This window comes from Aethalodelphis obliquidens, unplaced genomic scaffold (assembly GCF_003676395.1).
Source record: "Aethalodelphis obliquidens isolate GAN/ISIS:26980383/991018 unplaced genomic scaffold, ASM367639v1 scaffold41, whole genome shotgun sequence".
NCBI lineage: Eukaryota > Metazoa > Chordata > Mammalia > Artiodactyla > Delphinidae > Aethalodelphis > Aethalodelphis obliquidens.
In genome coordinates this window covers 2732350-2746929 of record NW_020837985.1, presented here as the reverse complement: position 1 = coordinate 2746929, position 14580 = coordinate 2732350, and the positions used below count along the sequence as shown (strand labels likewise).

The 14580-nt window shown below is 31.5% G+C and overlaps 1 protein-coding gene across 1 annotated transcript in view; it reads left to right on the top strand.

The window, feature by feature from the left end:
- TMEM65 (transmembrane protein 65) overlaps positions 1 to 12320 on the top strand; it is a 44507-nt gene extending 32187 nt beyond the window's left edge. The window contains exons 3-7 of the mRNA XM_027132417.1: positions 2217 to 2284; positions 6581 to 6635; positions 7498 to 7540; positions 9413 to 9518; positions 11543 to 12320. Of these exons, the coding sequence (XP_026988218.1) occupies positions 2217 to 2284; positions 6581 to 6635; positions 7498 to 7540; positions 9413 to 9518; positions 11543 to 11644 (374 nt within the window). The 3' untranslated portion in view covers positions 11645 to 12320. The remainder of the gene's footprint in view (positions 1 to 2216; positions 2285 to 6580; positions 6636 to 7497; positions 7541 to 9412; positions 9519 to 11542) is intronic.
- Positions 12321 to 14580: the final 2260 nt, after the last annotated feature.

The window sequence follows — 14580 nt, the reverse complement described above, 5'->3', positions numbered from 1 at the left end:
AGAATTCTTTAAGACGTTTCTTTCCCAGGTAATCTTTTTTTATTCTTCTAGCTTGGATTCATACAATCAATATCCATAGCACTGTATAATGCTATTACCATTTTGGGGGTCATATTGAAATTACCTGCTTATATGGCTGTGTTATCATACCCAAACTTCTTGAGGGCTGGTAACCAAGTATCTTTGTATCTCAAGTGCCCTGTGGAGTGTCCAGTACATGTTTATTTGACTTTCTGAAACTTATAATTTTCCTTTGGAATGAAAATAAATTTTTATTTACAGGACACATTTACTTAGGTCTAAACATCAAAGCATAATATATTTTATAGTTCCAGGTAATTATTATAGCAGTGTAGCAACATGCCTTGGTTTTATGACCAGGTTTTTACTAAGATAGCAATTAGTCTAATCTTAAACTTAGTTTAATAACCTTGACACCTAATTTTAAGATATTTATAACTAGCCAGTTTTAGAGATGCCATCAAATTAACCCTAAAATGTTTAGTAATCCCAAAGGTTTCATAGCTACTTTGCCATATTTACATTTCAAAGATGATTGAGATGTCTGGAGAGTCTTCTCTCCAGATATACATTTAAGTAGCTCTCTTTTCACTGTAAATGTTTCATATGGTGAATTTTAAAAATTTCATTATATTCTTTTGACATGTCAAATTTGTAATATGTTTTTGAAATTCTGTATGTGTTTTAGAAGCTGATTATTATAAAATTTTGAATGTCTGGTCATTAAGCAGCTAGATCTAGGCAAAAAGTCAAAGAACTAAGTCTAGACTCTTTAATTAAAAAATCCCATTTCATTAATTTGCCATTTGATTTTTATCATCTTTCATAGCTTTTAAAACAATATGCTTAAAAAAAACAAAACAATATGCTTTATAATTTAAAAGATGCTGCTTTTTACCTGGGACATTCTTATATGATAACGAGAAGAACTCTGAAATGACCTAGGATATATACTATTTTCCCCCTTGATCTTAGTCTTCGACAGTGCTTGTGGGTAGAAATGTTTCTTGTTTTACTGCTTATTAGCCTTCCCTGATTGGTGTAAAGTGGTATCAAATTTTCATAACTTCTGGATTATATTTTAATTATACTTTTTGTGGACTTAGCTGCATGAAAAGGAAAAAGATCTAAAGGCACTGAACACATATATAACGAATTGGTTTAAGGGACTATTTTTTGGATGTGGTATAAAACTCAGAGCCTTAATGTTTATTTTTAAAAAGTCCTCAGTTGAATGGATGTTGACTATACCTTGGCAAATTTATAGAATAACTAGAATAAAGTCTTAACTATCCCCAGCTTTTAATCTGTTTCACAGTCTTCCTTCAATTCTCTTAATCTGGAATTCTCTTCCTTTCCAAATTAGTTGTCCTCAACTTATTTAACTAATGTTTATTGAGCATCTACTGTGCACTAGGCATTCTGCAATGTGCTGAAGATGTAAATAGGAAAAAAAATGAAGCTAAATATATTTTTTAAATAGGTATTAGTTCTTCCTAGTTACACTTCTGTTTTCTCAGGTCATTCAGATTATGTACTAGATAAATAGGGTGAGATGTGCCTTTGGTAGGAAGAGATCAAGTTACATTTTCATTTAAATCAAATATTGTTTGTTTTAGTTGGTGAAAGTTATCAGGGATACTGATGTGTTGAGGGGGGAAAGAGGACTTTGAACACAGATGTCTAAGACAGATGAGATCATCACATTTTCCTAACATTTGTTTAAAAAATTGTTTAATGAGTATAAGTGCAGATAGCTTCCCTGATATTTGATTCAGAACACTTTTTATTATTTCTAATATGGAGATCAATTTTATGGTATCAGTAGTTAGGTCTAAGAGAGAAAAAGATTGATGTCAATAGTAATTTAACAGGTAAAACATGGTACTTGTGTATTTATTTGTTCTGTCATTAACTGTATGTAATTTGTACGTGTGTGCGTTGCCAATAAGGAAATACAAAAGCCTAACACAATTAATTTTACATGTTATGTGTTTTTTATTTTGTTTTTTCCCCAGTATATCTTCCACCAAGTATATAAACAGAGGAGAAGCAGAATCTTTTGTCTATGGGGAATGGAAAGCAAATTCCAAAACTTAAATCTATTTATGAGAGTTTAATCATATAGTCTGTTTTTGTCATTTTAAAATTATAGAAATCTTAAAACATATTTTTCTGTTTTTGATGTTTTTCAGTATTCATCCACAATGCGATACCTTTCATAGGGTTTGGCTTTTTGGATAATGCAATTATGATTGTTGCAGTAAGTTCTTTCAACCCTTCTATTTTGAGTTAATAAAGAAATTAATGTGGTCTAAATTTTCCTAATAATTTACATATTGTAGCTATAAAGTTTTAATTAATATCATAATGAACAAGGCTATTTTTAACTATATTTCAGGTTAATTAGACTGTAGCTCAATTTTTAAGGCATCATATCTATTAATCATCAAGACTTTTGGTAAAGCATTGACAATAATAAACAAATATTTATTGGGTCTGTATTATTCTGTTCTAGTTTCAACATTCTTACTAAAGAATAAAGTATGTAAAATTTTCTAATGTTCTTTAATTGTATCAGCAGTTCTCATCATGTGTATGTTATTAATTAGTTCCTTGTCCAGTTTTCCCATACAAAAATGTTTTAAAGGGTGTTTGGATATACAGTCTATCCATTTAACCCAAAGATGATTTAAGTTTCAATTCAGAATACTGTGAATAATAAACCCTTCAGTCTTTGTTCCATCATAGTGTTAAAAAGTTCTCCTTTGCTGAAGTCATTTTAATTTAAGGTTGTTTCTTACAAGTATTGTTTAGTCTCAGGGATGGCTGATTTATCTTTCTTACTCTTCTGTGACACTTTTTGTCACTAGATACCAATATTGGATCCAGATTATAAAGTCATGATGAAAATGCAGGTCTTCTGAAACTGCCCAGTGCTCTATCCACTTCTCTTCAGGGACTCAAACTTTTAAAAAGTTCTGTAAATTCTAGGTGTTTTGTAGGAGACCGCTCAAAAAAGAAATGGAATGATTTTAGGATTATTGAATGTGAGGGAAATATATTTGAGAGATGCCAGGGGTTTTTTTGTTGTTGTTGTTTGTTTTTGTTTTTTGTTTCGGTGTTTTGGAGGTCACATGTACTATAGATGGATATAAATAGAATATTTGGTTTCAAAATAGGGATAAAAGTATAATTTACATTGTATGGATTATAAAATTTGCTTAAAGAATATCTAAAATTGGTTCATTCAAGAATGGTTTTCTTTGGTATGTAGTCTCACCTTATGTCCAGATTGATAAGGTGGGATCAGATACCCAGAAAGTCTAGACATTCACCTGGTTGAGGAAACACAGGGTTCACCCCTCAGGAAGGTATCTTGCTCCTTAAGCAGTCACAGAAGATACTGTAGCATGCACATAATTTGAAGGTGATAAGCACCCATTGGATACATAATTCTTTAGCAAAGTAGTCTGGTTAGAGACTCTAAAATATAATTTCAAAATGCTAGTTTTTTTGACTGATTATGACATTTTCCTATTATGTATATAAGAATCAAGTTGGCTATTTTATATATCTGTGAATATGAGAAACTTGTTCAACCATACCACACTACCTTTTCTGAAATTACTGAAACCTTGAGTTGGTTAGATTATTTAAATAGTTAATGTAAATAAAATCTAATTGTAATGAAAACCCGACTATGATGAATTTAGAAGCTATAGTTTAAGGTCTGATGTGTTCTTGAATAGATTATCTGAATTAAAGCTTCTCTGTTTCAGTTTTACACTCAATATTTTAGATTCTCTTTATTGACAGCTGGTACCTCTCATTCTACCATCTTAATAATCATTTTTTTTTTCATCTCAGTTGGGCAGACCTTAGATATTCAAATGATGAAAGACTGACTTGCTACAGGGAAGTGTTGAGATGATATATTTTGCATAAAGAGGGGTGCAGGGAGATTTTGAAGAGATATCAGAATAGGGAAACTGGGTAGTTTCTTAGATCTTGAATAAGACCTTCACAGTATGGTCTTATATTTCTTTGAAATAAATATCTAAAGTAACAGATATCTGTGTTTAAATACAGATACCAACAAGACAAAACAAATAGAATGACCACATTCTAAAGTCAAATTACTGTAATGTTCCTATTTTGTATTACTCAGGCCTGTGTCTCATTATTAGTGTAACTGAGAGTGGACTATTTTTCCAGGCCTGAGATGGTTGACTCTAATTCAGTAATATTTGTTTTTCTGGTTTACATTAAAATCCAGTTTCAGGAACGTATCACCCGTTTTTTATTTATATAGTACTGAAATAAATAATTAAACTACTGGCTTAAACCTGATTAAGAGTAATAGGTATGGCAAAAATATTATCCTGTGATAATTGCAAAATAATTCAAGAACAGTTAAATTTTCCAAAGAGGCTTTTTAATAGACCATAAATAATATAACTGTAGGATCTATGAAAAGGGAAATAAGTGAACATTATTATCTTAAGGATGTTTTTCACCTTTTTTTTAAAAAAAAAAAAAAAAAAACACTGATTGCCTCCAAACATTGTAGGATAGCTATGACTGAAGATAGTAAATCAAGAAGATATTTTATTCTTCTTTTCTATCATGCCATTTTATGTTTTTCCTGTTAGGTATACTCTCTTAACTGCTACCTAGTTATAGTCATGTAAACAAATTCCTATACAACTTCTCATAGTAGGTTTGACCTTTATTCTTGGCTGCTGTTCATACTAAGCTTTTGATTTCATAGTTTTTTCTTATATTTTTATATTATTGGGATTGCTTTTTATAACTTATATTTTAGTGGGTTTTGGGGGGATTATTTTTCTTACAATTTAATTAGGATAGCGTTGATTAAAATTCTAGCATAGATTAATCATATTAAGGTGATGAACCAAGTATAACTTTAAGACAACTAGTATTAGGTTTATTTATAATTTCTACCTCACCTGTTAACATGAAATTTGATGTAACTGTGGGAAAAAGGAAGGGAGTGGATAGTCCATTGCCTTCAAACCGACCTTGACTTTATGTGAGGCTTTTCATGCTGTTTGAAGGATCTTCACGTTTCTTAAATTCAACCAAATGATCAAGCACTTAAATGCTTTATAAATACATGTATTGGCAAACAGATTTTTTGGGGGTCATTTCTAATGATTCATTGCTGTTAAAGATCCTGTATTTATTTTTTTATACACTATAACTGTCAAGTGCTTCTCTTCTGTAGTAATGCTCCTGACTTTTTGGGTTCCATATATAAAGCTACTTCTTCATGCCTGTTTTCTTCTTCAGAAATCTGTTTCTTTGGGTATCTTTACAACCTTGTAACTTTAAGTGCCTGGGAGACTTTTGTACATCACGCTGTTTGGTCCATACTCTACAAGAATTATATTTTAAAGGAGTGGAAACAACAGGCCTAGGGGAAAGAAAATTGAGGAAATTAAACTTAGCTTCTCTTCAATTTTATAAATAAAATTGAGTAATACAATATTTCTGTGTTACCAGATAGGACATTCTTTTTTTTTTTTCTCCACAAATATTGTTGAGATTTGTAGGGCATTCTTTTTTTTTTCTCCGTAAGTACTATTGAGATTTTTTTTTAAGTTTTAGAAATTTTCAAGCATCAGTATTCAAGAGAGCTTTTGAAAGTTAAGTCCACTTATGGCAGAATTGTGTAAGGATTAGAAATGAATTAGCACAATAGATGGTAGGATTTCTTCTTTATTCTATGTAATAATCCATTAGAATGGTTTAATCTTCTTCACTTCAGTTCCTTCTCTTTAAAGTAGAAGGAAAAATACGAGCCCGTCTTTTCTTTAGAGAAATGAGATAGACATAGAAAATCTTAAACTCTCAATAAATTCAGTGGAAATACATGGAACCTCATTTTTGCTGTAGGTCTATTGTATTAAATGCTATTGTTGTTTATAAATGAATCATACAGTCTCATTACTTAATGGTTAAAGAACTAAGTGTTTTAAGGATAATTTTTGAAGTCTGATTTTTTGGGTCCCTAGAAACTGGTTTTGTCTGTCTTTTAAATCTTTTATAGGGTAAATATCAATAGTATAGTTGTATCATTCAGAATTTAAAATGTAGGTGAGTTGGTTGTCTTTGTGTTCAAAAGCATTAAAACAACTTTCTGTGGTAAGAAAATATAAATTCTAGATTATTAATGATGAATTATATTGCTATGTGTGTTGCTATTTTTTATTTTTATGAAAGCCTAATTTTAATAAATAAAATATTGATGTTATTTCTGCATGACTGCATATATTGGGTTGACCAAAAAGTTCATTCAGATTTTTCCATAAGAGGTTATGGAAAAACCCAAATGAACTTTTTGGCCAACCCAATATTTAATAATTAAGTGAATTGCTGTAGTATATGTGTATATTTATGCATATTTTATATATATAATTTTGCTGTGATAACATATTGATTATTTTACCTCTTTTTATTAATGTTTTGCTATTCTTTGATAGTCACTTCAGTTTTAATTTTTAAGATTAATTTCTTTGTAATCATTTTTCAGGGAACCCATATTGAGTTATCTATTGGAATTATTTTGGGAATTTCAACTATGGCAGGTATTTAATAATAGTAATGTTATTATTCCATTGTATATTTATGAAACATTTTAGTAGGTTAGGTTTAGAAGAGGATACTTTATTTGAATGAGTTTATTCACTGAGATGTCTCTTAGTTTATCTACGTAATCCTATTCCTCTACTTTTTAATTTCGTATATGTAGCATATATTTTTCTGAGAAAGTTTAGGTACTTTAAGTTAGTTAATGGGTAACAATAATCTACTACATTGACTATATTAAAATTTTTTTTCTCTTAATTCAGTGTTACCCTAAAACCTTCCTACTCTTTTTCTCTATCAAATTATTTATTTTCAAGTTGGGCAGAAAAGTCAAGGAAGGAAATACAAGATTGAAAATCTAATTTGGTTCTGTCTCCTTCTTTCCCCCCAAATACCACTGTATTCTTCATGATGGTGACGTTTGGGAATGAATCTGTGTTGTTTTATTCTATGGAACACATGAAGTGGATGAGTTAATGAAAGAGACATTTCCTCTCCTTGATTTTCTTGAATGTCATAGCTGTACATATAGCTTTACTCTTTAACTTTCAAGTATTCAAATTCCCTTAAATATTATCTGAAAGTTAAACTACAAAATATTGTACAGGTGTTTTAATACTGAAACCAAAATGGAACTGGCTGCCACGTTAGAAAAAACCTACTACTTGATGGAGGTAGAATACTATAATCTCAGAAATATAGTGTTCTATTTTGGAGATCTCAAGATTCAGAGCTGTCAAATGAACTACTTTGGATATTGTCATTGTAGTTTAGAAATGTGATAACTCTTCCAGACCAGTGCTTTATTGATTTTTCTGACTTCTATGTAATAATTCACTTGTCCATTTTTCATTTTTTTAGCTGCTGCTTTGGGAAACCTTGTGTCAGATTTAGCTGGTCTTGGGTAAGTTCATTCATTTATTCATTTGGGCATGTGTGTACTTGCTCTCTTTCTCTTCTCCATTCTCCTTTAATTGAGAAGGATTTTAAAAAGGGACATTTATTTTTGCATGTGTGTTTTATAACTAAATTTTTAATTTTAATGTTTCTAAATCAATAGCACTAAATGTTTAAATCTCTGGTGTGCATCAAATATAGATGTCTCGCTCACATCCCAGTCATGCAGAATTAGTGTCTCTGGGGATGGGACCCTGACATTTGTGTTTAATAATCTTCTCAAGCAATTGTGATATGTGCAAAATTTTTTCTAAAACTACCATAAGGTAAGTTGAATTTTCATTTACTGAAGTGTCTATATGTATTTTATAAACATTTCCAAGGGTGAGACAGGACTAAAAGTAAGAACCTCTATCATTATTTCACCCCCACCCTCCTCCCACTAAACCCAAAGATAAGAAATATGGCTCAAATGTGAGGATACTGTCTGGGCATGTTTTCTAGAGAGAGGAATTTTCAGAGAATAATGGCCAAAACATACAGGGACTCGGCTAGTTTTTGCTCTTTTTATTCCATGTGGTAGGAATGATGAAACAAACTGAGGATGCCTACTTGGAAAAGGCCAGCTTTCTCTCTTTCTGTTTTTACATTCTCTCTTCTAAGCGGCAGATGGCCTGGGCTGCTTCCTGAGCTTGGGGAAGCCTGGGAAGTATAAATTAGACTAAGTTGGCATTAATTTTTGTGATAAACATATTTTCTCTTGCTCAGTCTTTGGTTCTGTTTCTTCCTTTTTTGGTTCATTAGAATGGTAAGTTTTGAGATTTGGATCTGGGTCTAGTAGAGGTCTACTTAGCCCTATAATCTGGAGGAAAGCAGCTTTAGGTACTTTATATAGACCCAACTCTATACATTAGACTTCTGCACTGGAGTTTGGGGCCAAAGCTAATGTTAAAAACACAGTTTCTTTGTTTTGGGCTGAAGCAAAAATTTTATATTCCTGGAATTCCTGACATAAACCTATAATGATATTACCCCTTAAACATTCTATTTCCCAGTTTCCAACATTAAGGTTAATAATGATAATATTATATAGCTACTGTGATAGCTTTCTATATTTAATAGAATGAAATGATCTAATAGATCTCTAAGACCATTTGGTTTTAGATTGTATCATTTAACAATTATTTTTTTATTAGACATAAAGATTTGTTGGGAGTCTTATATTTAAGAACTACTTCTCTGCCTTTTAAAAATAGCATTAGGTAACAAATACCACATTTTATCAATCTTAGTTGCACAGATTTTTAGAACTTAACATATCTGACATTGGGATCTATCTTATAATTGATGGTATGCATAGTTTAATTGGGAATTTTTTTTCTTTCTTACAGTTCTTAAAGTAAGATTGTATCCAATAAGCAATGGCAACTTAGAATTGATAAATACTTGAAATTGCCCTGAAAATCGTAGGCTGTTTTTCTTAGTATATCAATCTGATAAATTTTGGAAATTTTTGTTTTCTGATGATAGTTATTAACTTATATGTTAAAGTGCTTTGCTTTGAATTTGGAATAAATGTATAAATTATAAGTGTTGTAAAAATTTTTATATACCTTGAATTGTTCTTTTTAAGGTAATGGTAGAGAATAATTAAGTTAATTAATTTACCTGTATATTAAATATGTCAGTCTGAAAAATTTTAAACCAAATATATTTATACACAATGAAGATGAAAGTTGTAAAAGAATGTTTATACCATTTCTAGGGTGCCAATTACAGGTATAGAATTATCTTATCTTTGTAGTAATTAGTTTTTCCTATGTGAGGACATTGTGTTTCTCTTTAAAAACTTATATTCTGTCCTCTTGTATTTTTAAAGACTTGCAGGCTACGTTGAAGCTTTGGCTTCCAGGTTAGGCCTATCAATTCCTGATCTCACACCAAAGCAAGTTGACATGTGGCAAACACGTGTTAGTACACATTTGGTGAGTACTTTATATGGCTTATGACGGTGAATTTGGGTAGCCAGAGCAAGACACTGTATGCAGTCCCTTGAGAAATTTGAGACTAAAATTGATTTGAGTGCAATTTTTAACAGAAACTGTCCAAGCCTTGGCAGTTTCAGAAAAGCAGTAATTTTTTATTGACTATTTTTGTAGGTATACTTGATTTTTGAAAAATTCTTTATATGATTCAGTTATTGTTGAGGAGTATCAGTTATGTGCTGAGACTGAAGGACATAAAATGAGTAATAGACTATAGTTCTTTTTAAGGATTGTGTAGGTAAGGAACCAGACATATTAAATAAATTATAATTTAGTGTGACATATTCAGTAATAGAATTATGCACCTGATATAGCAGAAGCACCAGGAAAAGAATTAACTCTTTGTGGAGAGAAATTTCTTTTGGTGTGGAGATTTCTTGGTGAGTATTAGATCTAAGCTTATTTTGAAATTATTGATGAGACATTTGCTAGGTGAATGAGAGAATTCCAAGTATATTGACTAACAAGTAGAAAAGCATGATGACTAACTGGAAGTTCCTAGCGGAGAGAGACAGACTGCATCTGCTTGGACCCTGTCTGTCTCCCTGGTACCTAGCATAGAGTTTGGTATTTTGTAGATTCTCAGTAAATGTCTGTATGAAGACATAAAACTTAATTCAAAAGTGTATAACCTTAATAGTCATCATAGGAATGCATCATTTAAAAATCATTTATAAAAATTAAAAAAAAAATTTTAATGTAGGTGAGATCGCAGAAAAATTGTGTGTACATATACATATAAATATATTGCAGTGGGTATACAGATATTTGCAGTTTTGTCTAGAATAGATAGCATGGCAGTATCCTATGGTTATGCACAAATATTCATATTATTTGATTTTTAAATAAATCATTGAGGAAGAACTATACACAGATGTGTTTATTGTTCTGTCATTTGCAATGGTGAAAAAGTAGCAATGATTTTTAATGGTAAGGAGAGCTTGAATTCCCTGGTGGTACAGTGGTTAGGACTCAGTGCTTCCATTGCATGGGGCCCGGGTTCAATCTCTGCTCAGGGAACAAGGGTCCCACAGGCCACGCGTTGTGGCCGGGAGAAAAAAAAAAAAAAAAAGAGCTTTACGTAGATTATAGGCCCATCAATTCAGTGGAATTTAGAAGTTTTTTTATTAAGTTTATGAAACAGTTTGGAAAGGAGTTTATTATAACATGGGTGACTGTGGGGGGGGAAGGAATAAGGCAGAAAACAAAGCTATGTTTACATAATGATTAGACCTACATATAATTAGGTGTACATGGGGATAAATATTGAAAAGGAATATATACAAAGGGCAGCAAATCCAAATATATGGAGAGTACTTGGTGAGATATTTCCTTTCTTCCTATCTCTGACATTCTTAAAAAGTGTTTTTCTACTTGAATACTTCTTTAATGTTAATTTATTTTTTAAAATAAATTTATTTATTTATTTTTGGCTGCATTGGGTCTTCATTGCTGTGCGTGGGTTTTCTCTAGTTGCGGTGAGCGGGGACTACTCTTTGTTGCAGTGCGCGGCCTTCTCATTGCAGTGGCTTCTCTTGTTGCGGAGCACGGGCTCTAGGTGTGCTGGCTTCAGTAGTTGTGGCATGCGGGCTCAGTAGTTGGCGCATGGGCTTAGTTGCTCCGCAGCATGTGGGATCTTCTCGGACCAGAGCTTGAACCCGTGTCCCCTGCATTGGCAGGTGGATTCTTAACCACTGCACCACCAGGGTAGCCCCTCTAATGTTATTTCTGTGGCAATTTGAAGAAAAATTTTTTTTCCTTGTTGCTTTGAACTTTACATATTATTTGTTCTAGAATCCTTTGTACATTATTATTATATTTAAGTTACTATGATCAAAAGAAATACAGTCACAGTTGAATTTTTTAGTACATAGTAATTTTTAATTTTTATCAGATACTTAAGCAAGGATTCCTCTTATAGGGGTAAATTAACTGTCAAAAAATCTTTTCTTTTGTTTCCATAGGGCAAAGCTGTTGGGGTGACTATTGGCTGCATTCTAGGAATGTTTCCTTTGATTTTCTTTGGAGGAGGTGAAGATGATGAAAAACTGGAAAAGAAAAATTAACTCTCTTAGGATACCTATAAAAAGATGTAAACTAATGTACCTCAATTATTAAATATGCTGTCACAACATTTAGGAATTAAGACAGTAACAGTGCATAGATATGGGATCAACTAATTCAGCATGTATTATGGAAAACACTAACTTATTGTGGCTTGGTTTTCTTGGGACATCTTAAAAAAAATTTTGTGTAAATTGTTGAAATGCTTTTTCATCAATGGCAGTCAACATTTTACCTTTTCTTTTTCTTTCTTTATATACCAAAATATCATTTAAGTATCAGTCATTGATGTGCTGTGCTGACTTGGGGTTTGCCTATTTGTTACTTACCACGTGTACATGCATGAACGCATTTTCTGTTGTTGTTCCCTTATAGTTACAATTCAACCTTAAGATTTTTTCCAAATTACTTAAGATGTTTAACATCAGTTAAAGATTTTTTTTACTCTTTTTGGCAACATCAATTTTGTACTGTTTCACAGTAAACATTTACAATCATAATTTCAGTCATTTAAAAAAAACTCTCACATCTATTCAAAATGGACAGAGACTTTAAGTATTTTAAGTACCTATCACTCATTTTAATTTTCAGACCTCATTGTCTCAAGAGCCGGAGATTAATCAGGGTGAACAATTATGTGGTCTCCCTACTACATAAAACCATATATGTTAACAAGTGTATTATTTTGAATTGTTTTTTTTACCAATTTAATTTCTCAGTTTTGAATAATTACATAGTGATTTCTGACTCCTAAGGGAAAGTCATTATTTTAGAGTATTTTGGGTTTTTTTGTTGTTGTTGTTGTTTTTGTGGTACACGGGCCTCTCACTGTTGTGGCCTCTCCCGTTGCGGAGCACGGGCTCCGGACGCACAGGCTCAGCGGCCATGGCTCACGGGCCCAGCCGCTCCGCAGCATGTGGGATCTTCCCGGACCCGGGCAAGAACCCGTGTCCCCCTCATCGGCAGGCGGACTCCCAACCACTGCGACACCAGGGAAGCCCATTTTAGAGTATTTTTAATGGGGATTGTGGAATTAATGTGTGAACTAAGGGGTTTGACATGACACTTGGAAAATTAAGAGGCTAAAAAAATTTTTTTTCACATTAGTATAAAATGGAAACTGTCAAGAAGGTTTATGGTATGAGTGGTGAAGTTGAGGTGATATTTGTAAGGTTAATAAAATACAAATAATACTGTTTGGGAAGGCTTTTCCCCCCACAAATGTCTTCTCATCTGAATTGAGTGAGTTTGAGTACTCATAATTTTGACATTGTTATATCTTCTTTAGCAGATTTTATTTCTGGATAACTTCTTTTGAGGTGAAAAATAAATATTTTATATTTTGCTTTTTGCTATATATAGCCTAGTGGTCAAAAGACATATGAGGAGAAATTCTTGCTCCCTTTTTTGGTCCCTTTTCTTTTTTTGTGGTGTTTAAATCATATTTTAGATTGAAGTTACTTATGTCCAGTCTTGTGTATCTGATTTAGGCATAGATAGGATTCATATCTATACTTGTGAATCATAAATTTTAATTTTATGAACCTTAAAGTTTGTTAGCATGTGGTCTGTTACACAGGCTAAAAAATTACTCTTAATTGTAAGAGTTGATGAACACATCATGGAGGAGAAAAACAGAAATTAAAGTTACTATTTGGGCCACTGAAATTATTTATTTTGCTAAATAGATGCAAAAGAAGGGAAACTTAAAGATGGCTCTATTTATAGCTACCTTATTTTTAAAGTTTTATTAGCACATATTTACTTTGAGGTTTTATTTTCAGAGGAGCTGTTTTTTCTCACAAGGCAATTTGTCATAAATTCTCTTCTGTGTACTTCAAAATGATTTTAGTGGTATCCTTTAATCATAGATTTTTGAGGGAAAAAATAAATCATAGAAAATAAAAATATAACATTCTTATTATGTACAAATACTATGACAGTCTCATTTGATCAAATTAGAATTATAAAACTTAACGTTTTAAATAGAACTGTGGTTTGTATCTTCCATATAATACCACAGACACACCAAAATTTTTTTTTATTATTTCAGATGATAGGATTAGAGTGATTATTTTAAAAAAATAATATTTAAAAAAAAATTTTTTTTTTTTGGTAAATGTTTAAGTGTTTTTGTCCCTAACTGTAATGCCAGTCCTTTCTGTTCTCTAAAAACATATTTTATTGTGGTGCTTAAATTTTCTTTTTATTAATTAAATCCCATATCCAGAAACTTTGCCTGTGAGTTTAGAAAGGGCTTTTGATTAGTGCTTTCATTTTTTTTTGCTCGTGAAAATAACCCAGTCCTACAGAATCTTTTTAGCTGAGCGTCTGTAGAATTATTTAAAATGTCAAAATATGGAATATATAACCTTCATATTGAAAAGTATTTTAATCTATGGACACAATAAAAATTTGCATCATTCAGGTAATTAGTTAAAAAAAAAAATGGAGCCCTTTTGTCCTTAACCTAAGGTACACATTTTTTTCAAGATCTTATTTTATATACTAGTATGGTGCTTTGCACAAAGTGACTTCTGAAAAATGGTTCCCTTTAAGATAATGACTTCATATAATCATTGTTTCATATTACTTGTCACGAGGAATTTTATTTCAGATTGAAACTGGAATTCTTATTTCTCATATTAGCTATTTCTTTTTTGGGAGCAACTATAACTATGGTTAAATGCAACATGAGCTGTGTCAGTACTCTTCATTTGAAATTCATATTGTCTGTGTATTATGATTTATTGACTTGTTTATGCATGTAAATTAGGTGCATTTTGTTGGCACTGTATGTTAAATGGTGACCAATGTTTTTACAAAGGAATCGAACAAAGAAAAATACATTTTAAGAAATTTTGGAATGTGGTTTTGATTTTGAAATTTGATTTTCTTCTTAATCTCAGAAAACCCTGGTTATTCTGTAGCTTAAAAG